The sequence below is a fragment of the Rhinoderma darwinii genome, chromosome 8 (genome assembly GCF_050947455.1).
Source record: "Rhinoderma darwinii isolate aRhiDar2 chromosome 8, aRhiDar2.hap1, whole genome shotgun sequence".
Classification (NCBI taxonomy): Eukaryota; Metazoa; Chordata; class Amphibia; order Anura; family Rhinodermatidae; genus Rhinoderma; species Rhinoderma darwinii.
The window spans coordinates 39,585,232-39,610,450 of record NC_134694.1 but is presented as its reverse complement, the minus strand read 5'-3'; the positions used below and the strand labels follow the sequence as shown (position 1 = coordinate 39,610,450).

The 25,219-nt window shown below is 42.3% G+C and overlaps 1 protein-coding gene across 1 annotated transcript in view; it reads right to left on the bottom strand.

The window, feature by feature from the left end:
- The window catches only part of CSTF2 (cleavage stimulation factor subunit 2), a 206,419-nt gene that overhangs the window by 139,284 nt on the left and 41,916 nt on the right, over positions 1–25,219 (bottom strand). Inside the window, exons 4-5 of the mRNA XM_075835607.1 lie at positions 23,135–23,271; positions 11,467–11,586 (exon numbers count right to left, since the gene is read on the bottom strand). Coding sequence (XP_075691722.1) covers positions 11,467–11,586; positions 23,135–23,271 — 257 coding nt within the window. The remainder of the gene's footprint in view (positions 1–11,466; positions 11,587–23,134; positions 23,272–25,219) is intronic.

Sequence of the window (25,219 nt, the reverse complement as noted above, 5' to 3'; positions counted from 1 at the left end):
TGCCAAAACAGTGGAAATCCCCCAAAAGTGAGACGGTTTTGGAAACTACACACCTCAAGGAATTTATCTAGGGGTATAGTTAGCATCTTGACCCCACAGGTATTTTGCTATATTTATTGGAGTTTGTCTGTGAAAGTGAAAATCTACTTTTTTTCTGAAAAAATATATAAAAAAAAATAATATTTGCAAGGAATAAAGATTAAAAAGCACCCCAGAACTTGTAAAGCTACTTCTCCAGATTACGCCAATACCCCATATGTGGTACTAAACTGCTGTTTGGACCCACGGCAGAGCTCAGAAGCGAAGGAGCGCCATTTGGATTTTGAAGCGCAGATTTTGCTGGATTGGTTTTCAGTTCCATGTCGCGTTTGCAACGCCCTGGAGTAAGCAAAACTGTGGAATCCCCCCAAAACTGACCCCATTTTGAAGACTACACCCCTCAAGGAATTGTTCTAGGGATGTAGTTAGCATTTTGACCCCACAGTTTTTTTGCTGAATTTAGTGGAATTAGGCCGTGAAAATGAAAATCTACTTTTTTCTGAAAAAACATAGAAATTTTTAATTTGTACAATGAATAAAGGAGAAAAATTACCCCAAAATTTGTAAAGCAATTTGTCCTGATTACAGCAATACGCCATATGTGGTAATAAACTGCTGTTTGGACCCACGGCAGGACTCAGAAGGGAAGGAACAATATTTGGCTTTTGGAGCTCAAATTTAGCTGCAATGGTCTCCGGGTGTTATGTCGCATATGCAAAGCCCCTGAGGTACCAAAACAGTGGAAACCTCCCAAAAGTCCCTTTAGGGGACTGGAACGAGCGATCATTAGGTCGCTGGTACAATACACTGCAATACTAATGTATTGCAGTATAATGTCATTTTACAGGCTCCTGTAACAGTGCGATCCGATAGTCCCGGGTGTCAGCTGTAATACACAGCGGACACCTGCAGAATATGGAGCGTGCACAGCGCATGAGCCCGCTCCATAAATAACCCATCGCACCACGAAATGCTATTAAGTCGTGGTGCGCCAATGCGCAGCGGATGGTGCAAAGTGAAAATTAAAATTTTCCACTGATATGCCATTTTAATGCACAATATATTGTGCCCAGTTTGTGCCACTGAAGACAAATACCTCATACAACGTTGAGCGGGTTCTCCCGGATATAAAATGTCATATGTGGACGTAAGCTGGTGTTTGGGCACGCTGTGGGGCTCAGAAGGGAGGGAACACCATTTGGCTTTTGGAGCGCAGATTTTGCTTGGTAACTGTTCTGTTTGGGGTTTTGCTGGTATTTCAGTTTATAATGTGGGGGTATATGTAATCTGTGCGGAGAACATCAGGGCATAATAAGAGGGTATAATAATGGGGTACATAAATAATAATGCACAGATATGTGGCCAATGTCGCACTGATAAATGGCGCCCGATCTTATCCACTTTTGGAACACTCTGCACATTTTGCATCGCCATATTCTGAGAGCCAGAACTTTATTTTTTCTCCAACGGAGCTGTGTGAGGGCTTATTTGTTGCGGGACAATCTGTACTTTTCATTAGTACCATTTTAGGGTACATGTGATTTTTTTTAATCACATTTTATTAGATTTTTTTGGAAGCAAAGTGACAAAGAAACATAAATTCTGACAATGTTTTTTGTATTTTTTTTTTTTTACAGCGTTCACCGTGCGGTATAAATGACATTTTACTTTATTCTGCGGGTCGGTAGGATTACGGCGATACCATATGTATATAGGTTTTTTATGTTTTGCGGCGATTGCGCAATAAAATCACTTTGATAAAATTATTTATTTTCTGTGTCACCATATTCTGGGAGCCATAACTTTATATTTTTCCGTCAAAAAAGCGGAGTAAGGGCTTGTTTTTTGCGGGACGAGCTGTAGTTTTTATTGGTATTATTTTGGGGTACATGCGACTTTTTGATCACTTTTTCATTCTATATTTTGGGAGGGTTGATGACCAAAAAAAAGTGATTCTGACATTGTTTAATTATTTTTTTTGCGGTGTTCACCGTGCGGGAAAATTATTATTATAGTTTTATAGTTTGGGTCGTTACGAACGCGGTGATACAAAATGTGTACTTTTTTTTAACATTTTCATTTTTTTCCTATAATAAAAGACTTATAAAAGTTACAAAAAAAAAATGCTTTTTTTTCCTATAATAACTTGTTTTTACACTTTTATAAAACTTTATTACTTTATTTTTTACTTTTTACTCGTTTTACTTGAAGCCTGGCAGCACTGATCGCTGCTATAATACATTACACTACCTAGGTAGTGTAACGTATTATAAACTGTCAGTGTGACGCTGAGAGTCACACTGACAGGAAGCTTATGAGAACCAGCATCCGGCTGGTTCTCATAGGCTGCTGTGCATGGCAGACCCGGGGGCCGTTATATGGCCCCCGGTTCTGCCTTATAACCGACTGCAGCACCAGCAATCGGTCCCCGGGAAAGTTTGTTGTAGCAACAAACTTTCCAGTTTGTTATAGCAACAAACTTTCCAGTTCGTTGCTACAACACACTTTCTCTGCGATCACATGACCGGGACCTGAACTAATCCGGTCCCGATCATATCTCCGGGACCAGAGGCAGGTGATAACAGCGCGATCCGGGTGTCAGCGCTACTCTGAGGCACCCGGATCGCGCTTTTAACACCCACCGTGAATTCACGTCTGCACTGCACAGAGCCCAGCAAGTGCCGACGTGAATATACAGTGGGCGGTCGGGAAGCGGTTAAATAAAAAAAAAAATTTGTATTAGTCCCTCTAGGGGACTTCAACCAGTGATCGTTCGATCGCTTGCACGATATACTGAAATACTAATGTATTGCAGTATATCGTGATTCTGATAGGCATCTACTAAGCCCTGCCGGAGGCAGAGCTTAATAGGTGCACAAAGATGGCGGACCAGGGGTGCTTCATTAGGCCCCCAGGCAGACACAGCAACCATCGCCCCCCGCGATTGCATTGCAGGGGGCGCGATGAGCTGTTAGAGGGGGTCGCCCGCTTTCGAACAATTTTAATGCTGCGGTCGCTATTGACCGCAGCATTTAACGAGTTAAACGAGCGGGATCACACTCGAGCACGATGCCGCTTGTTACTTTGAAGTGTCGGCTGTAACAGCAGACACCGGCATCGTATGGAGCGGGTTCACTCCGTGAGCCTGTTCCATACTTCCCCTACCCGACTTTGGCGTATGGATACGTCCAATGTCGGGAATGGGTTCAATAGAACAGGTCGCCTAATCACATCGGATTGTCATCCCATTGATTGAAAACACCGGACTAATTTCACCAAAATTATCTGCTAATCCTAAAGGTTCACATACTTTTAACACTACAAAAAGATATCGGATATTGGATAGTTTTCCTCAATAATCAACCAGATGTTGTATGTCCGGTGTTCCAGCACTTTTGTAAATTACAAGCTAGCCCTAATAGATCTAGATATGCGTGGTATATACACATTTTGAACACTTGCACTGTGTATTTTCTGTGTAAGCCACTGCTTGTATGTTCGTTTTAGTCACAAATGGAAAAAGTAATGCATTTTCTTTTCCCCAAGATTGATATTGGTCACAAAGCTGCAAGATGGTAATCATGACTGTCAATTTCTAGGTATGAATTTCCCATTATTCAGGCTTTCAAGAAATATATAAGTGGAGGTTGTAACGTCCGTGGTCGCTGACCACGAACACCCTTCTCTCCAGAGATGTCTGCACATGTGTCTGTCCTGTTCTACAGTGACCACCAGAGAGAGCAGTCCAGACAAGGAGCCAGGTCGCACACAGGTGGGAGATTGAGCTGATTGCTCCCAGTGCACCCTGGACTACAAGAAGGGCTGTGCCCCTCCCTGGAATGCCTGAGCCTTGTTGTCGTTATCCTAGTCTGCCTATGCAAATGGTCTCCTAAGTGTTTTCCAGTTCCCAGTGTTTCCTGTTCCTGCTACCTGTAACCCGCGCTATCCTGGTCACGTGACGTGTTGACCTGAAGTCGTGCTGTGTTCCGCGGCTGGCACCTGCTTGCTGCCTAGTCCCAGCCGAGCTTGCTACTGTCTGTGCTACCACAGGTACACTATGAGAACTATAGACTGACCTGTTGGCCAGCTGCCATACCGTCAAGGCGGTACGGCCCAGTGGGTCCACATACTAAACGTGACAGAGGTGAATTTTTTTTTTTTTAAAACTGTATTTGAGGCTTTCCCAAATGTTTTTTTTAGCAAACCATCAATTCATCAACACAGATACAAATTTTATGTAAAGGTTGCACGTCCCGAGCTCCAATACACCAGCCAAAATAGTCTGCCGGGATGTGGCCAAATATTAAAGTGGGTGTAGACCTTAAGAAACACGAAATGGAAACCTGTCATGGCAAGGCCCTGAAAGCTAAAGATGGTGGCACGGGTAACCAGAGGTCCAGACAGTATTCAGAAACAGTGACCCAACACATCAGGCAACGGTTATATTGCGTTATAGTATGGAGTTCGACAAACCACCCAATAAACAGGGGAGAATAGCCCTAGAGTCCAAGGTTGGCACTGTATTGTATATGAAATGGTTTAGGCCAGGGGTCAGCCTGTACTTCACACACTTCAGGTACCATGTAGTATGTTTAAATTAATCTTTGACTTTATTCTGATTGTGGGAAGGGAGAATGTCTTAGGAATAGTAAATTATATGACCCAACTTAGATCATGGCAACTAGGGTTTTAGCGTACTATGGGAGTTGCTTACAATCCTCAATGGTAACAAGACCATTCAATGCAATAAAGCACATTGCAACTTTTGCTTTCTTTGCAAAATCTTTGTTTCTCTATCAAAAAGTAGTAATTTGACAGCAAATACATGAAAGTTATTCATATTGTAACATTACCTGTAGCGCCTGAAAGTCCTCAATATTATCTCCAGCGAGGTTATGGTTTCTGTGTGGAGACTCCATAATGAGGAGAGATCGGGTTATGTTACATCGTGAATGACTCATGTATTTGCTGTCAATTTAATATTTTTCTTTGCAAAAGACAAAAAGTTGCAATCTGCTTTAATGCATTAAAGTTAGGTCTTCCCATATCTGAATTGTTTTGTACCCAAAGTTATTTTTGAATGGTCGCCTCAACCCAGTCCATCTTGAACAAAAATCTGAGCTTGTCTAAGAACTATTGCTGTGCTGTGGTGGGGCATGTGGGTCTATCCATATTTGCAGAATAGCCTTTCATGCTGCTGCAGAAGTCATATGAAGCTACTTCCTGGTCCCCGGGTCACAACAGCATTGTTTAGTATCTTCACTAACCCCGAAGTGTATTAAAAAAAAAAGGTAAGGTGCGTTTGGGTAAAGTCACTAACCTTAGACCAGAAAGGCTCAACGACCTTGTAAAACTATAGACAATGAGCAATATCTGCTTGTGGAGATTCACAGCGCAGACAGAGGATTTATGTTGGGTATATAGCTCTCAGACTCTTAACAAGTGAGATGTAGGATCTGTGAAAGGTTTGTAGGACCATTTTCATGTATTCGACTGATTGAAGTGTTTTTAGCGAGCATGCCATTATGTTTAAGAGGTCTGGAAGGTCTAACTCAGGAAAGGTAAGAAGCCATGCCACCAACCCAGTGGAACAGGTACGGTAATCTATTGTGGAGTGTAAATATCTATATAATGCAGGGATGACTGAACTAGATGGATTGCCGAGTCCCATTCAGCATCAGAAAGTTAGTGTGTATTTAACAAGGAAGCACATGGTTTGAATATATGACAACAAAGGGAAGTCAGCAGAGACCAAGTTTAAGGCCCCATGCACACGACCGTAAAAAAAACCTCCGTTTTTGCAGACCGCAATTGCGGTCCGCAAAAATGGACCCATTCACTTTCATTGAATGCGGACACCTTTCCGTAGCACTACGGAAGGGTGTCCGTGCCGTGGAAATGTTCCGGGAATTATGGAACATGTCCGTTCTTTTGCATTTTGCGGGCCGTGCTCCCATACTTTGTACGGGAGCACGGCCCGAAAATGCGGCTGTCAGTCTGCGGGCGGCCGTGCCCGCAATCACGGGCCGTGACTGCGGGCACGGTCGTGTGCATGGGGCCTTAACCAGGAGTAAAAAATGTGCCGGCCATTATATAAAAATGGGTTGCCTATAAATGTAACCTGACAGGATTTTGGGAGGCTTAAATGTTTTATTTGACAAATTTTGCACCAGGTCTTACATACGGATATTAAGAGGGGGGTTATCTTTTGCCAGAGGTGGAATGTCTCTATGCTTCGCATGTAGGAAATTGAGAAGTGAAGTCTCTGGGAGTAAGGTTTGACCAAATGCAGTGTGTGAAATTAGGTGCATTGTGTCCAATCTCGTATGATTATCGATTGGGTCGATAGCAAAAGTGATCTCATGTCGGGGAAGTTTAGGCCACGACTGGATTTTGTTTGTTAACCCCTTAGTGTCTAAGCCTGTTTTGGCCTTCAGGACCAGCCCCATTTTTGCAAATCTGACATGTCACTTTATGTGGTAATAACTCCAGAATGCTTTTACCTATCCAAGCGATTCTGGGATTGTTTTCTCGTGACATGTTGTACTTTATGATACTGAAAAAATTGTCATTAAATTCAATATTTATTTGTAAGAAACGCCAAGATTTAGAGAAAATTAGCAAAAATTAGCATTTTTCTACATTTTAATGTATTTACTTGTAAAACAGATAGTAATACCACACAAAATCCATACTAGTTTATATTTCCCATATGTCTACTTTATGTTTGCGTCATTTTTTGAACATTCTTTTATTTTTCTAGGACGTTACAACGCTTAGAACTTTAGCAGCAATTTCTCATATTTTCAAGAAAATTTCAAAAGGCTATTTTTTCAGGGACCAGTTCAGTTCTGAAATGGCTTTGAGGGCCTTATATATTAGAAAGTCACCATAAATCACCCCATTTTGAAAACTGCACCCATCAAAGTATTCAAAACAGCATTCACAAAGTATTTTAGCCCTTTAGGCGTTTCACAGGAATTAAAGCAAAGTAGAGGTGAAATTTACAAATTTCATTTTTTTTCTTCAAAAATTCATTTGTAATAAATTTTTTCTGTACCACAGAAGGTTTTACCCAAGAAATGCAACTCAATATTTATTGCCCAGATTCTGCAGTTTTTAGAAATACCCCACATGTGGCCCTAGCGCGGTCATGGACTGAAACACAGGCCTCAGAAGCAAAGGAGCACCTAGTGGATTTTGGGCCTCTATTTTATTAGAATATATTTTAGGTACCATGTCAGGTGTGAGGAGGCCTTGTGCTGCCAAAACAGTGGAAACACCCCAAAAGTGACCCCATTTTGGAAACTATACCCCTCAAGGAATTTATCTATGGGTATAGTTAGCATTTTGAACCCACAGTTTTTTTGCTAAATTTATTTGAATTAGTATGTGAAGGTGAAAATCTACTTTTTTTGTGAAAAAATTAGGAAATTTTAAATTTTTACAAGGAATAAAGTAGAAAAAAACACCCCAACATATGTAAAGCAATGTCTTCCGATTATAGCAATACCCCATATGTGGTAATAAATTGCTGTTTGGACCCACAGCAGGCCTCAGAAGAGAAGGAGCACCATTTGGATTTTGGATTTCTGATTTTGCTGGAATAGTTTTCAGTGCCGTGTCGCGTTTGCAATGCACTGGAGGGAAGAAAACCGTGGAAACCCCCCAATAGTGACCCCATTTTGGAAACTATACCCCTCAAGGAATTTATCTATGGGTATAGTTAGCATTTTGAACCCACAGTTTTTTTGCTAAATTTAATTTGAATTAGTATGTGAAGATGAAAATCTACTTTTTTTCTGAAAAAAGGTAGCCATTTTTAATTTTTACAAGGAATAAAGGAGAAAAAGCGCCCCAACATTTGTAAAACAATTTCTCCTGATTACGTAAATACCCCATATGTGGCTTAGAAGGGAAGGAGCGCTATTTGGCTTTTGGAGCTCAAATTTAGCTGGAATGTTTTTGGGTGTCATGTCGAATTTGCAAAGCCCCTGAGAGACCGAAACAGTTGAAGCCCCCCAAAAGTAACCCCATTTGGGAAACTACACCACTTAAGGAATCTATCTAGGGGTATAGTGAGCATTTAGGCCCCACACGTCTTTTGCAGAATTTATTAGAATTAGGCCGTGAAAATTAATATCAACATTATTTCCACTAAAATGTTGAATTTTTTCAATTTCACAAAGGATAAACGAGAAAATGCACCCCAACGTTTGTAAAGCAATTTCTCCCGAGTATGGCAATACCCCACATGTGGTCATAAATGTTTTTCCATTAGAAAGTAATTAACCCTTTACGAACTGATTCATGTTTTGCTTTTTAGTTTTTCCTCCCCGCTTTCCAAGAGCCACTACTTTTTTATTTTTCTGTCAATAGAGCGGTGTGGGGGCTTATTTTTTGCGGGACGAGCTGTCGTTTTTATTGGTACCATTTTTTGGTACGATGCCATATCGGTGGACATAAACGGCTGTTTGGGCACGCTGTAGGGCTCAGAAGGGAGGGACGCCATTTGGCTTTTGGAGCGCATATTTTGCTTGGTAGTAGCTCTGGCGTTTTGCTGGTATTTCAGTTTATAATGTTGGGGCACATGTAGGCTGGGCAAAGTACATCAGGGGCATAATAAGAGGGTATAATAATGGTTGTAAATAAATAATAACCCACAGATATGTGGCCAGTGTTGCACTGATAAATGGTGCCCGATCTTATCCACTTTTGGAACACTCTGTACATTTTGCATCGCCATAATCTGGGAGCCGGAACTTTTTTTATTTTTTCACCATCGGAGCCGTGTGAGGGCTTATTTGTTGCGGGACAATCTGTAATTTTCATTGGTACCATTTTGGGGTACATGCGATTTTGTTGATCACTTTTTATTCAGTTTTTCGGCAAGCCAGGTGACCAAAAACCATCAATTCTGACAATGATTTTTATTTATTTTTGACGGCGTTTACCCTGGGCTATAAATGACCATTATACTTTATTCTGCAGGTCGGTACGATTACGGCGATACCATATGTATATAGGGTTTTTTATGTTTTGCAGCGTTTGAGCAATAAAATAACTTATTTAGAAAATAAATGTATTTTCTGTGTCACCATATTCTGAGAGCCATAACTTTTTTATTTTTCAGTCAAAAAAGCTGTGTAATGGCTTGTTTTTTGCGGGACGGGTTGTAGTTTGTATGGGTACTATTTTGGCGTACATGCGACTTTTTGATCACTTTTTATGACATATTTTGTGAGGGGTGGTGACCAAAAAATAGTGATTCTGGCATTGTTTTTCGTTTTTTTTTTTTTGCGTGGTTCACTGTGCGGGAAAAATAATATTATAGTTTTATAGTTGGGGTCGTTACGAACGCGGTGATACCAAATATGTGTACTTTTTTTTTACGTGTTCATTTTTTTTCCTATAATGAAAGACTTATTATAGGAAAAAAAGCAGTTCTTGTTTATATCACTTATAACTTTTATTTTTACACTTTTTTTAAAACATTTTTATTCTTTTTTTTACTTTTTTCACTTGTCCCACTAGGGGACACTTAGACTTGCAGCTCTGATCGCTGCTGGAATACATTACACTACACACGTAGTGTAAGGCATTTCAACTGTCATTGTGACGTGACAGTTACACTGACAGGAAGCCTACGACGACCACCCTTAGGGTGGTCCTCATAGGCTTCTGTACATGGCAACCCGGAAGCCATTGTCTGGCGTCCGGTTGCCATGGGTACCATCGCCAGCCCCCGTGATTTCACATGGGGGCTGCCGATCGGCGCTAAAGACCTTAATTGTGGCGTTCAAAATCGAGCGCCGCAATTAAGGGGTTAACTGCCGATAGCGGCGACAGGCCGCTGATCGGCAACGGGGAGAGCAGGGCAGACACCCTGCACAGTTAACCGCCGCTGCGGTGTAGCGCCGCGCGGCGGTTAACTGTGAAAGAACTGCCGTAACTGTACGTCAAGGTGCGCGAACTTACTGCTCACCATGACGTACAGTTACGTCATGGTGCGTTAAGGGGTTAAAAGGGTTTTCCCGAGATAAAAAAGGACTGTTAATGTTTGTAATTTATTAAATGTAAATACATTTGTAATGTACTTACATTTTCCAAATTGGCCTAGTTTCCAGATGCTACCGTGGGGTACTTGACGGGTGACGTCACTCTCTGGCCGCTGTGTTGATCTTCAGTTCTCTTCCCGGTATATAACACGTCACTTGTGACGTGCAGTGTATGGGCTGTTCTGTTGTTCCGCCCGTAACGTGTAATTACATTAATTACAAGCATTAACTCAGTAATTTTAACTCGGAAAAGTATATGACAAGGAATTCTAGGTCTTGTAGATATAATTACGATAGAGAAAGTTAATTGTCCTCTCATCTCTGGGACGGTTGTAAAATAGTAAAGCTTGCAAAATATACAGCACTTTGGAAACCTCCAACATCTTGAGAAGGTTAGCACTGCCCAAAATGGTCGAGGTGAATCTCTTCCAAGCATTTACCGAGGTCTTTAGGGTTCTGATATATTTTGAAACATTGGCTGAATACAAACTCACAGGAGACCTCGTAATATCCATTCACAAATAAGTGAAGGGAAAAAAAAATTTAAGTATTTAACACGAGCCGGCACATTCTGTCCCCGAAGGGGCTTTGACGGGCCCTTCAATATTTGGGGCTTCACACTTGACCAAGTTCAATGCATATCCCGAGAGAGTTTCTATATTCTTAAGGTCAGTCAGAATGGTTGGTAATGTATTCTTGGGAGCATTATCAAAAACTCATCTGCAAATGCGGTGACAGAGTTCCTAGATTTCCCGCCCCTATCCCCTGGTACAGAGGTAAACCTGTTACATCGTGAAGCAGTGGGTCGATGGATTATATTGACAATGACGGAAGAAAGGGGGCAACCCTGGCATGTACCTCAGAATAGAACAATTGAGAAAGTCTTCTGTAAATGCACTTTTCAAGGCGTCCAATCCTCTTTTCTAAAGAGTTGAATTTTTACATTTACTGCTTAAAACAAATTTTTCACCTGTTCAGTTTTGTGACGATATGTTCATGTAAACCTAGGCATAGACAGTGGCATGCATGGACTCTCAAAATAGAAGTTCAATATGTAGTGTTGTGCATCTAAGGCTTTGCTTGGGTCAGACTTAACCACACACATGAATTTGTATGCATTTTTTTTTTTTTTTAAAAAGGTCATACTTTGATGCAAACAGTGCATGAAGGCTCCCATTGGTGTTAAATGCTCGATGGCATTTTCACAATGTTTGAAACAAAACAATAGTTGGACAAGGAAGAATTTCAGAAGTGTGAGAATTGTTCATAAGCCCCTGCCAACAAGAGGGTTAATATATGCCTGTTACACAAAGTAACTTTGTCACTTATTAAAAAAAAAAATGAGGAGTGACAAACCACAATATCTTACCACAGCAATCTCTGGGTCCACAATCCTCATGACCACCTGAGCCTGAAGAAGGGCATAGGCCAACTGCGGGTTCTGTAACAGCATATTTCGGGCTTCCTGAGGACTGTTTTGCACGCACAGCTAAAGAAGGACAAAAGATCTAAATCAAAACTGGATATTGCAAGCAAGTGCAAATATATTAAATGCATTAAAAAGACCCCCATCCAATTATTTTTAAGAAAGAGCATATAACATGTCCCATCTTTATTTACACAGTGGAAAAAAAATAAATAATCTTTCAACCTCACCTTCCCTTTATTTATCCACCCCAATGTCAAAGATTTTGTACAGGGCTAGGGCAAGACAGATTATACAACTGTATATTTTATGAATGCATAAATGCTCATAACTTAAATTGTGTTTAGAACAAAAAAAGACTCATCTTTGTACCATATTCAAATGCGTTATATAGAGAAATTCCTTTAAAGAGGCTCTGTCACCACATTATAAGTGCCCTATAGCCTACATAAGGAGATAAGCGCTATAATGTAGGTGACAGCAGTGCTTTTTATTTAATAAAACGATCTATTTTCACCACTTTATTAGCGATTTTAGATTTATGCTAATGAGTTGCTTAATGCCCAAATGGGCGTATTTTTACTTTAGACCAAGTGGGCGTTGTACAGCGGAGTGTATGACGCTGACCAATCAGTGTCATACACTCCTCTTCATTCATTTACACAGCGCATAGGGATCCTTTTAGATCGCTATGCGCTGTCTTATACTAACACATTAACGATACTGAAGTGTTTAGACAGTGAATAGACATTCCACGGGATGTCTATTCACAATCTCTGCACTTTGTTACTCTGTCTGTGGTAGTTACAGCAGAGCAAAGCGTAATCTCGCTGTAACCTGTCATTTACCACATAATCTTGCGGGATCACGCTTCGTCGGCTGTAACTACCATAGAAACAGTAACGAAGTGCAGAGATTGTGAATAGACATCCCGTGGAATGTCTATTCACTGTCTGACCACTTCAGTATCGTTAATTACCGTTAATTATCGTTTTATCTCTATCACTGTGGCATCTCCATGGGAGTTTGCATTGGGATTGGCAGCAGCTTTTTCATTACAAATTACATGCCAGTAATTTGCAACCCTTGAGGTGAGCATTTATGTGCATTTTTGCTCATTTACCTATTGATTCCGCTACTTTTGGCGCCGTGTCCTTTTTGCTCTATTTCAGTAAATGGTGGTCCTTTGCTTCTGAGCCCTCCCATGGGCCCAAACCGCAGTTTATCATCACAAATGGGGTATTGCGGCACTCAGAACAAATTGCACAACAGAATGGGGTATTTTGTTTCTTGTGAAAATAAGAAATTTTCAGCCAAAACTAAATATTATTGGAAAAAAATAATTTTGTTTTAATTCCCAGCCCAATTCAAATAAGTTCTGTGAAAAAACTATGGGGTCAAAATGGTCACAATACCCATAAATGAATTCCTTGAGGGGTGTAGTTTCCAAAATGGGGTAATTTCTGGTTGGTTTCCATTGCTCTGATACCTCTGGGGCTCTGCAAATGCGACATGGCACCCGAAAACCAAACCAGCAACATCTGCACTCCAAAGAACACACAGTGCTCCTTCCCTGCTGAGGCCTCCCATGGGCCCAAACACCTTTTCAAACCTGGCATGCTGCCTAAAATACATTTTAATAAAAAAAAAAAAAAAAAAAAAAAAGCCTCAAAATGAACTAGGTGCTTCTTCGCTTCTAGGGCTTGTGTTTTATTCCACGAGCGCAGTAGAGCCACATGTGGGACATTTCTAAAAACTGCAGAATCTGGACAATACATATTTAGTAGTATTTCTCTGGTAAAACCTTCTGCGTTACAGAAAAAAAATTGAATAAAATTGAAATTCAGCAAGAAAAACGAAATTTGCAAATGTCACCTCCATCTTGCTTTAATTCCTGTGAAAGGCCTGAAGGGTTAAAAAACTTTCTAAATGCTGTTTTGAATACTTTGAGGGGTCTAGCTTTTAAAATGGGGTGTTTTATCAGGGTTTCTAATACATAGGCCCCTCAAAGCCACTTCAGAACTGAAGAGTAACTTAAAAAAAAGGCTTTTGACATTTTCTTAAAAATATGAGAAATTGCTGTTTATGTTCTAAGCCTTGTAACGTCCAAGAAAAATAAAAGAACGTTCAAAAAAACGATGCCAATCTAAAGTAGACATATGGGAAATGTGAACTAGTAACTATTTTGGGTGGTATAAACGTCTGTTTTACAAGCAGATGCATTTAAATTCTGAAAAATGCTAGTGTTTCCAAATTTTCTCTAAATGTTGCAATTTTTCACCAATAAACACTGAATATATCGACCAAATGTTACCACGAACATGAAGCCCAATGTGTCACGAGAAAACAATCTCAGAATCGCTTGGATAGGTTTAAGCATTCCGACGTTATTACCACATAAAGAGAAATATGTCAGATTGGGCTCTGAGCCTTAAGGCCCAAACTAGGCTGCGCCCTTAAGGGTATGTTCACACGCACTAATTACGGACGTAATTCGGGCGTTTTTGCCCCGAATCACGTCCGAAAATAGCGCCTCAATAGCGTTGACAAACATCTGCCCATTGAAAGCAATGGGCAGACGTTTGTCTGTTCACACGAGGCGTATATTTACGCGCCGCTGTCAAATGACGGCGCGTAAATAGACGCCCGCGTCAAAGCAGTGACCTGTCACTTCTTTGGCCGTAATTGGAGCCGTTATTCATTGACTCCAATGAATAGCAGCGACAATTACGTCCGTAATGGATGCAGCGTTCAAGCGCCTGCACATGCCGTTACGGCTGAAATTACGGGGATGTTTTCAGGCGGAAACATCCCCGTAATTTCAGCAGTTACGGACGCTGTCGTGTGAACATACCCTAAGGGGTTAAGCCATGAAATGTAAAGTTTGAAATTCATAATCTGTCACTTGTTTGCAGCATTAAACCATAACATGGTCTATCACACCGCAGCAAAAATCTGAGTAGGGAGAATCAATTAGAAAAGTACCATTTTGTGTTTGCATTTTCGTTTTTCTTCCTTCCTATTCTCATTCCTTACTATTAAAAAGTTTTATATAGTTTCTATAAAATGAATGAGAAAAAAACCCAGCACCAATCAAATCTCATTTATCATACAAGGGCATACTTACAAAAGACAATAATTTAAAACGTCTGATAAGTGAGGTTTGCACTTTTCTGCAATCTACTAGATTTTAACTGTATCCCAGTTAGATTAATTTGTCAAGCATGCGCCTCACGCACGATTCGGTTTTCACAGAATAGTCAATTCTATTCTATGAGAAAAAGTCACTGGTAAAAGGCCAGTTCGGCGCTTTAGCAGTGATTAAGGCGGTGCACTGGCTTCATTGCGCTGAAGCAGGCTTGGTCAGAAGAGACCGGGGTCTGCATCGTTGGTGGAGGGGCCGGCGCAGGAACGGGAACAGGTGAGTGGTGCACTACCTACATAGATGGGCATTATCTACAGGGGGCACAGTGTGCGCCACTATCTACCCTGGTTTTTGCGCTACGAGTAGTGGTCAGCACATATCCACTAGCCTAGCCCTTTATATTAGAGCTTGTAATAATAAGTGATCGACTGGTGGATACATGTAAACCAATAATCGTAGCGTAAAAAACCAGTAGCGGGAGCATGGCAAAAACTGGTTTTAAAAAGTATGCGTTTGGAAACGCTCTTTTAAAAATCCTGCATTTTAAATTAATGCAGGATTTAATGAAAAAACACCAGTTTTTTTTAAATTAAACTTACCGTATATGTCGGCGTATAAGACGACTGGGCGTATAAGACGACCCCCAACTTTTACCCTTAAAATATAGAATTTAAGATATACTCACCATTTCGTGCAGGAGCGCTTCACTATAGCCATCGGCGGCAGGACCCAGGACTCTCTGTCTCTTTGAACTCGCGCATGCGCAGATAGGCTGCTTCATCACGCGAGATCTGAGAGGCAGGGAATGTGCAAAAACATTGTTGTCCGCGCCATTACTGAATGTGTGTATTTTATGTATTGAGACTTATTTTAATGTTTATTGTAAAAAAGGTGAAGGTGTATTTTTTTTAACAATTTAACAATACTTTGTTTTTACTTTATTTTTAAACTTTAATGTACTGACATATATCAGATATATGCCAGTACATTAACCTGTGGACGGATAATACACAGGCAGTTGTTAGGACATACTTGGGTATGTCCTAACAACATGAAATATGGTAAGACAGCCCTGGGGTCCGTCAATAGACCCTGGGCTGTCTGCCCATATATGGTATGGCCCTCGGTCGCGTCACAGGAATTCCCTGTGACGCGATCCAGGGGCATCCCCCCTTCTCACTTTCCCCTGAATGCTGCAGTCAGCTGTGATCGCAGCATTCAGTGGAAGAACGGCGGAGATGAGCGGTTTCTCTGATCTCCGCCGTTATAGAGCGGGGCTGCGGCTGTGTAATACAGCCATTGCCCCGCTCCTGACAGGAAGTGCGCGCGCGGTCAGCATGAGGTGATGCGGCCGGCGCTGCACTAATGAGCGGCAGTTCAGGCACTGAAGACAGAACATGGGGGTGTTTTGTAGCGCGCCCGCCATGTTCTGTCTCCAGTGCCGCCGCTCATTAGTGCAGCGCTGGCCGCATTGCATCATCCTGACCCCGCGAACTTATGACTCAGGAGCGGGGCTGTGGCTGAATTACACAGCCGCAGCCGCGCTCCCATACATTCATGTGTATTATACTGAGCTGTGCGGCTGCAATGTGCATCCCTAATGTAGACAATATCCGGCATATAAGACGACCCCACACTTTTGAAATTTTTTTAAGGGTGTAAAAAGTCGTCTTGTACGCCGATATATACGGTACGTGTATTTTTGCTAGTGTTTCTTATTAGTTTCAAAAAGCATTTATTGGTATATCAGGTTAGAAATGGGATATACAAATACGTTAAGAGTGAAGAGGATAATACAGAAGAAAAGAATACAAAACAATCCCCACGCAGGAGGATATAATAAAAAGTGCTTGTATCAAACATTGAGTCACATACAGGGAAACAGGGATGTGGAGGGACAAAGTGCGAATAAATAGAAACTAAACAACTGAGCCATGACATAAAATTGCGCATATCAGTCACAAAAATGTAGAGCGAGCAGAGTATGAGGTGAATGAGGGGAGGAAAGCCATGGGTCCCACACCGCACGATATAGGTGGAGTGAATCAGTTCTCACCGCATCCACTTTTTCAAAAATAGCTATACGATTTACTTTATTAATAACCATAGAGATATCAAGATCAGCTGTACGCCACTTAGAAGCTATATAAATTCGAGCGGCCAGGAATATAAACTGGGCAAGCTTAAATTTAGAGATAGACATTCTAGGAGGAAGAGCCCCCAATAGACACATAGGTAGCCGTTTTGGGACGGTAAACTGGCAGATATTAGAGATTAGAGTACAGACATCTGACCAGAAAGTTGAGACTCGAGGGCAAGACCACCAAATATGATACATAGTACCATCCAGGCTACAACCTCTAAAACATCCGGCCGAAACCGTAGGGTAGATGGTGTGAAGCGTTGCTGGAACATAGTAAGCTCTATGGAGCAGTTTCGTAGACGTCTCAACCAAGGATACCTGCCAGCTACCCTTACTTATTGTGTCACAGCATTGTCTCCACTGCGCAGGCGAGAGCGCGGCACCCATGTCCCCCTCCCACTTCAACATATATGGCAATTTGATGTCGGGATGTGGAGTATTAAAAATACTATATACCATAGACAACAAACCCAGTCGAGAGGGTGAGTAAAGTAAAAAAATTTCCATAGGGGTGTAGGACATATTAATTTGGGCAGGAATTAATTTGTGCAGAAAAGAGAACAGCTGGATAGCCCTGTAGAGATCAGGTGCATGAGCTTCAGTGAATTGCACATATGAGATCAAACGTTCATCCCTAATAAAATCATGAACTTTGGTTAAGTGTTTAGAGTACCACCAGTGAAAATTTGAGCACTGGAGACCCGAGGGAAACCCCGTATTCCCAAACACAGAAATCAGTGGGGAGCATCGGGATAGCAAACCATGTCTAAATCTAACGGAGCGCCATAGGATTGGGGATTGGTAGGAAAGGAGAGAGATATTCTTTAACGTAGCCGGCAGGGGTGATGTCATCCACATCAGTGCGCCCCAAGAATATGGTGCAATCTGAGCCACCTCTAAGGAAACCCACACCGGCGCTCTGATGGGAGATGCGTTAATAATAGTTGGGCCACCCTAGCCGCCTTGTAGTAGTTTAGTAGGTTGGGAACGGAGACACCCAACTCTTTTATGATACATGTCGAGATCCTGGGACGTTTATATTTCCAAATGAATTTAAAAATGTCTTTCTGGAGGAGTTGCAGATCACCTTTCTGAAGGGGGATAGGAAGGGTTCTAAATAAATAAAAAGCAGTCTGGGGAGGGTAACCATTTTGATCGTATTAATTCTACCCACCCATGTGATCGGCAATTTAGTCCATTTTGCCATATCGGCCCTAATTGCCTTGAATAGCGGGGGGTAATTATGTTTATAAAGTGTATCAAGGGAGGGGGTCAGAGCTATGCCCAAATAGGGAAGATAATGCGTTTGGGTGTGAAAGCCAAAATTCAGCTCCACTAGTTTTTGCAGGGGAGGCGGGACGTTACAATAAAGGGCCTCCGACTTGGACTGATTCACACTAAGACCTGAGACTGCGGAGAAGGAGCCAAGAGCCACCTTCAGATTCGGGAAGTCAACGGTTTAGAGAGAGTGAGGATGAGATCATCAGCAAAGAGACTTAATTTTTGTTCCTGGTTACCTACACGATGCCCCGTAATGTCCGGATTGCATCTAATCATTTCCGCTAGGGGCTCCATAGCAAGTGCAAACAAGGCCGGTGAGAGGGGATATCCCTGCCTAGTGCCTCTCCGAATATGTATGGGATGAAGTGTGGTAGCTGGTAGTTTAAGGTGTGCCTCAGGGTTGTTATAAATTGCCTTAACAGCTCAAAGAAAGGGACCCCCGATACCCACCTTTTCCAATACTTTAAATAGGTATTCCCAGGAAAGGCTATCAAAAGCCTTTCCGATGTCTAAAGCGAGAAGGACCATCTGGGATTTAGAAGTATTAGCTGACTGGATAGTATTAAGGATTTTCCTAACATTATCAGGCGCTTCCCGTCCTGGAATTAATCCTACCTGATCCCTATGAATTAATTGAGAGATAAACCTGTTCAATTTTAGCCAGACGGTTGAAGTAAATATTTTAGTATCTAGGTTATGTAGAGAGATCGGTCTATAGTTGCCTGTCATCAGGGGGTCCCTGTTGGGTTTGGGAATAACCGTAATCATTGCGGAGAGGAATTCAGTGGGCATGGGCCGACCCCTCATCAGATCCGTACAAAAATGTACAATATGGGGGACTAACTGTTGGGAGAATTTTTTGTAGTATAAGGCTGTGAATCCATCCGGTCCCGGGGCTTTACCCAGTTTCAACTCTAATTGTGACCTCCACCTCATCGCTCGAAATCTCCGTATTCAAAAAATCAATAGCCGTTTGGGGAAGCTGAGGGAGATGGACAGAAGCTAAAAAGTCTCTCACCACAGTCTCAGATGGGGGGGGGGGGGGGGGAGGAGTTGGCATATAATGATTGGTAAAAAGTAGTAAAGGCAGCATGGACATGATCTGGGTTAGAGGTAGTCCGTCCTGGGCATGACTGGATATGAAACACCTGGTTGATTCGCTGACGAGCCTTAAGCTGTTGGGCCATAAGTTTATCCGGGTTATTAGCCCATTTATAGTATTTTGACTGAGTCCATCTAAGGGCCTTTTCCGTTTTGTGGGTTAATAACATATCAATTTGGAGCTTGGTATCTTTAATAGCACGTATAAGATAAAAGGAAGGACTTCTTTGATTGGTCGCCACTAGGCGGGCAAGTTTAGCTTCAAGAGCATTTTGGGCCAGGGACCGGTTTTTTTTTTACAATGAGAAGCCAACGCCATTATCCTACCCCTTATAAATGCTTTATGGGCAAGCCACACAGTATGTGAGTTAACATCAGGAGTGGCATTATCCTTAAAGTATTGTGAGAGCTCAGTCTGGAGCTGTGACTGAACAGTAGGGTTAGAGAAAAGTGACTAGTTGAGCCTCCAAGAGAAGGGCATGGCGCCTTGTTTGGAAAAGTCAAATGCAGCTAGAACTATATCATGATCCGACAAGGCAGACAGGACATGTCTAGAGTAGGCCAATAAAGGGAGGGAGTTAGTGGAGGTTAGAATCATATCAATACGTGTATATAGACGATGAGGCGGGGAGAGGTATGTATAACCTCGTCTCGCACCATTGTGTTCTCTCCAAGTATCTGCAATGGAGAGCGAGCCCAAAATCTTAGTGATCAAAGCTGCCTGACTACGCGTGCGCCTGCATGGAGCAGGTGAGGAACGGTCTAGGGTAGTGTTTAGTACAAAATTAAAATCCCCATTCCATATTAAATGTTGGTACTGTAGAGAGTGAGTAAGATATCATGTAAGCCCTCAAAAAAGTGAAGCGTCTCATCATTCGGAGCATATGAATTCACAATACATAAGACTTTATCATACAACATGCCGAGTATGATCACAAACCTGCCCTGGGGATCTATTCTAGTTTCAGTGACTTGAATAGGGAAATTATTCTTAATTAAAGTGATCACTCCCCGTGATTTCGAGGAAAGGTAGAGGAGTAAAAGGTAGTGTACCGGGGATGAAAGAATTTAGGATGCGATCTAGGTGTGAAATGGGATTCCTGCAAACCTATAACATCAGGGTTCTGCTTGACATGAGGAATGCTTTTCTGCGGGGAGTTGAATCTCGAACATTATGATTTAGTACTCTACACATAATACAAGTAAAAAAGTGGCATACGTCCAGCAGTTACACAGAGAAGAGAGATACTCGGCATACGATAAAGCAGGTATAAGGGACTTGTACTTTTCAGATATAGGCTCATATATGACGGAGGAAACATAACATAAAACAATGAACAAGTGTCCAAAAAATCTGTAGAGCATTCAGCAAACAGATCGTGCCTCCCGGGGTGCACATCTCGGCTACCTCAATTCTCATAGATAAGGTCAGCATGATGGCCGACAACACTAAGCCTGGTAACAAGACCTATCCGGAAAGTCCCCCAGAACAAGAAATGACATATATGGCTTAGGTGAGGCGTGAGAAACAGAGACAATATAAACCCTTATAGGGCATAATACTCATCTGAGTGCCAAGATAAATAAGAGGATCCTTATGGTATGTGTCTTCCGGGCCCACGAGGGTCGGGCTGCCTATTATGAGTGTTTGAGGTTCTCGGTCCTGGTGGCCAGGTCCTAGCCGGTCATTGAGGTCTGGGCAGGAGGGCTGAAGCAGGTATCCCTGAGATTCCAGCACAACGTAGGGCATCTTGAAATTCTGCCGGCAATTTAACCACATCGGTTCTGTTGTTCACCTGGAAGTTAAGCGAAAAGGGGAATCCCCATCGGTAGCGGACCCGAGCCATCTGTAAAGCTTGGGTGATATCCCGCATATCCCTCCTACGTTGGAGTGTAGCGGGTGCCAAGTCCACATACAAATGGACAGAGGGTGGCATTTCCGGTAGAGGCGAGAGATTACGCGCCGCCATTAGGATTTTCTCTCTAGCCTCCGGATAATGAAATTTCAAGATCACATCACGTGGTAAATCCGGATTGCGTGGTCGTGTCAGGGCTCTGTGGACCCTATCCATCCGAAATAAAGCGATGTCATCCTGGATCACAAAGGTACGAAAAAGTGTGGCGAGATTGGGCTCCAACTCTGTAATGGTCTCTGGCAGGCCTCTGACCCGCATATTCCCTCCCCGGGACCTGTTCTCCAGATCTTCCAGTTTAAATTCTATTGCCTCCAACTGAGCTGCATGGGAATCAATATCCCTGCGGTCTGTCTCCAATGCATCCGCCATGTCGTCTGCTCGAGTCTCCATGTCAGAGACTCGTTGACCCACTTCACGAATTTGGCGGGAAAATTCGGCTACAGCCTGGGATAGTTCCGTTCGGAACAATGCTGCGATATTCTTGAATAAATCATCAGTGTCAGAGTTGTTGCTGCTGGAGGTGAGGGAGGTGGGGAAGTGTCCACCGGTGACGGACTCTCACTGACCTGAGCCGCGGCCGGGTCGGCCATGATGGATTGCCTCATGGTGCGGAAGATCTCCGGGATAGTTTGAGAAGGGGCTGGAGTCGCCGGTCCCCTAGGCTTTGATTTGTTAGTCCGGGTCATACTGCACCGTACCGGACTTTTCGGCTGCGAAGGAGCTGTGAGAAACAGCGCTAATACGGCTTAATTGGTGCTGCCGGAGCGGAGCTCACATCAGGTGCGTCCTGTCCCTTGAGCTTTGCGCACGCGTCTCCCTAGTGTTTGTTATTAGGTGTCATTTTGTACATGCGTCTTTCCTGGCGTTTTTTAGTTTCTATACAGCGAAGGCTATGAAGAAAAACTTCAGACGGCCGGGATCTGAGTTTTTCAGATCCTATCAGTTAGTGCTCGATTACAGTTCTCCAGCAGGTGATCGCACAGGTACAGCTTCTGTTCCCTGCAACATTGCATACATTGGGATGCTGGAAGCTGCTAAATTGGTGCAGTTAAAGGGAATGTGTCGCTAGAATTTTTTATTTTTTTTTTAGTTAAAAACAATTATTTAAGTGATTACACATGGTTTTAATTTTTTTCACAAGTCAGGAAATATTATAAATTAGATTCTAATTTATAACATTTCCATGTGCTGGGCCCTAGAGGAAGCACTTCCCAAAATTGCAGCATGGTCAATGTGGTAAAGCAACCTCATTGCTTTATGCTGCAAATTTGGGGTAGACACACTCTCTAGTGTCCTCACACAATCCCCCCTCCCTTATTCTGGCTAGTGCCAGAAGGAGGGGGTTTGAATCGTCAAACCTCCTACACTGTGTGCCGCCATTTTCTGAGCGACTGCACAGTGTAGGAGGATTAGATACAGGGTTCAGCAGACAGTATAACACAAACATACACAAACGTAAAACACACATCACATACACGAACATAACTTACCTGCTCCTGCTGCCGCCGCCTCCACTCCTATTCCTTGCGCCTTCGCTTCCTTGAACATATGGCCGGAAGTAGTCATCTTACTGTCCGGCCGCGTCTTCCGGTCCACATGAAAATGCGCTGGATTTCGCTCTGCCAAAGACCTTCCTTTTGGTCTGTGTGGGAGCGGCGAATGCGCCGTTCCCACACAAACGGCGTACGCTGCAGTGAATGGAACGACTCCCGTTCGCATTCTCTATGGGGATGTATGTGCCGTATTCCATCTCTGTATGTGTCGTTAATCGACAGAGATGAAAAAAAAAATGGCAGCTCCCATAGAGAAGTAAAAATGTAAAAAAAAATAAAATATGTAAAAAGTAGAACACACAAATAAATAAATTTTAGTTTTTTATCAAACTAAAATCAATATGATAAAAAAAAAAAAATTTCATGACACCTTCCCTTTAAGGGAGGAGTATTTCTGTAAATTATTTTAAAAATTAAGCAAACAGCCAAAAAATGAAGACAATTAATATAAGCCATATGCAATCTAACTTACCTTCATTTGCTTCATAAGTTCAAACATCTGCTCAGGGGGTAGGCTAGCAACAGCTCGACTTATGGACTCCGGAGCATCCTCTGGGGACACTGGATCACCATATGGGGACTCAATAATAGGTGCTCCTGTTCCAAGACCTGCAGTGAGAAAATAATTTTGAGGGGGGGGGGGGGGGGGAGAGAGAAATAAAAATCTGTGTTAACCTCCATTACAACATGTTCAGAATTTGAAACGTACGAAACGAATGTTAAAAAGAAAATCTATCACCAGGTTTATGCTAGCCTAATAGCAGAATGAAGTGGGGGGCAAGAGACCCCGATTCCAGCAGTATATAACTTAATCATTTTTTATAAAAATAAAAAAAAAAGTCCCCTGCAGAAACAGGAGTACTTTAATGAGGTGCTTGCGCTCAAGAGGTCCTAGAAGTTCATGAGCTGCGGCTAGCCCCACCAACAGCCGATTGGCAGCTTTCTCACCATGCACACTATGGGGAGAAAGCTGTCAACGGGGAGAATGCTGGCATCAGGGTCTTTGGCACTACTTCATGCTGCCCTCAGATAGGGAAACGGACGCCAGATTTATGCTGCCCTTTAACCCTTTAGTGACCAGCCAATTTTGGGCCTTAGTGACCAAGCAATAATTTTTTCTTTTTTTTTTATCGTCGCATTTGAGAAGCAGTGACTTGCTTATTTCTCCGTAGAAACGTATATAGCCATATGCCTGTAGTGAAGGAGTTAATGACTGCCATGAAAAAGGCGTATGGGCGGTCATTGGAAAAAAATAAAATAAATAAATGACATGGCCAAATGGTAAATGCTTTTAAGAGAAATGTGCGCTCTCTGAGCAACAATCACCACCTTAGTGAAGTGGATCACCAAAGCCTGAATCAGACGGTAGCTCCTATTTCCCAAAATCTGTTTATTTATACAAGATTCACATGTAAACAAACAGGCTAAGTCGCCAAACTGTCCAACATGAATAAACAAGCATTATACTTCTCAACAGTTCAGACCTAGTTTCAGAGTATGGGAATTGGTTCATTGACTAGCTTTCTAGGGATCAGTTTAAGAGGGAATTAGATTGACTGCACAGAAATGTTGTATAAAACAGCGAAAACCAGCATTAAGAATGGATAAAAGACTTCCCCTGTCTGGAGGGCTTCCCCTCAGGGTTCAGACATAGTGGCTACATATACATACATACATATATATATATATATATATATATATATATATACACATACACATACACACACACACACACACACACTTGACAATTAGCTAGAACATGCAGAGTAGAAAACCTCAAACCACACACACACTCAAACCACACACACAAGTTATATAATGGCCAAAAAAAAAAAGTGTTATTAATTATGTACACATACGGCACCTGATTCTGAAAAGCCACCTGAAAATATAAGTACGGTTTACACTAAACCCTGGTTCTGGGGGGCACTTGTGGGACAGATTCAGAAAAGAGGCAGTGTGATGCTCCTATGGTGGTAGGTTTGAGGATGTGATGTGACAGGTCCTCTTTTAAGCGGCTAATGTTTTTTTTTCTAATTAAAGAGGCTCTGTCACCAGATTATCAAATCCCTATTTCCTATTTAATGTGATCGGCGCTGCAATGTAGATAACAGCAAAGTTGTTTTTTGTTTTGTTTTTTTTAAAACTATCATTTTTGCCCAAGTTATGAGCAATTTTATATTTATGCAAATGAGCTTTTCAATGGACAACTGGGCGGGTATTGTGTTTTTACCAACTGGGCGGGTATTGTGTTTTTACCAACTGGACCTTGTGAACAGAAGTGTATGACGCTGACGAATCAGCATCATACACTTCTCATCGTTCCCACCCAGCTTCTTTCACTGCAGACATACAGCGTGACGTCACCCACAGGTCGTCTGACAAAGAAGATACATCGGCTCCAGGCGTCCAAAAGGTTAATATGCTTGTCTCTAGGGAGTTTGCTATGCTTACCTGCACTGTACCCTCTGACGCCTGAAGCTGATGTGTCTTCTCTCTTCCGACGCCAAGGTTGAAGGACCTGAGGGTGACGTCACGCTGTGTCTCAGCAGTGAAA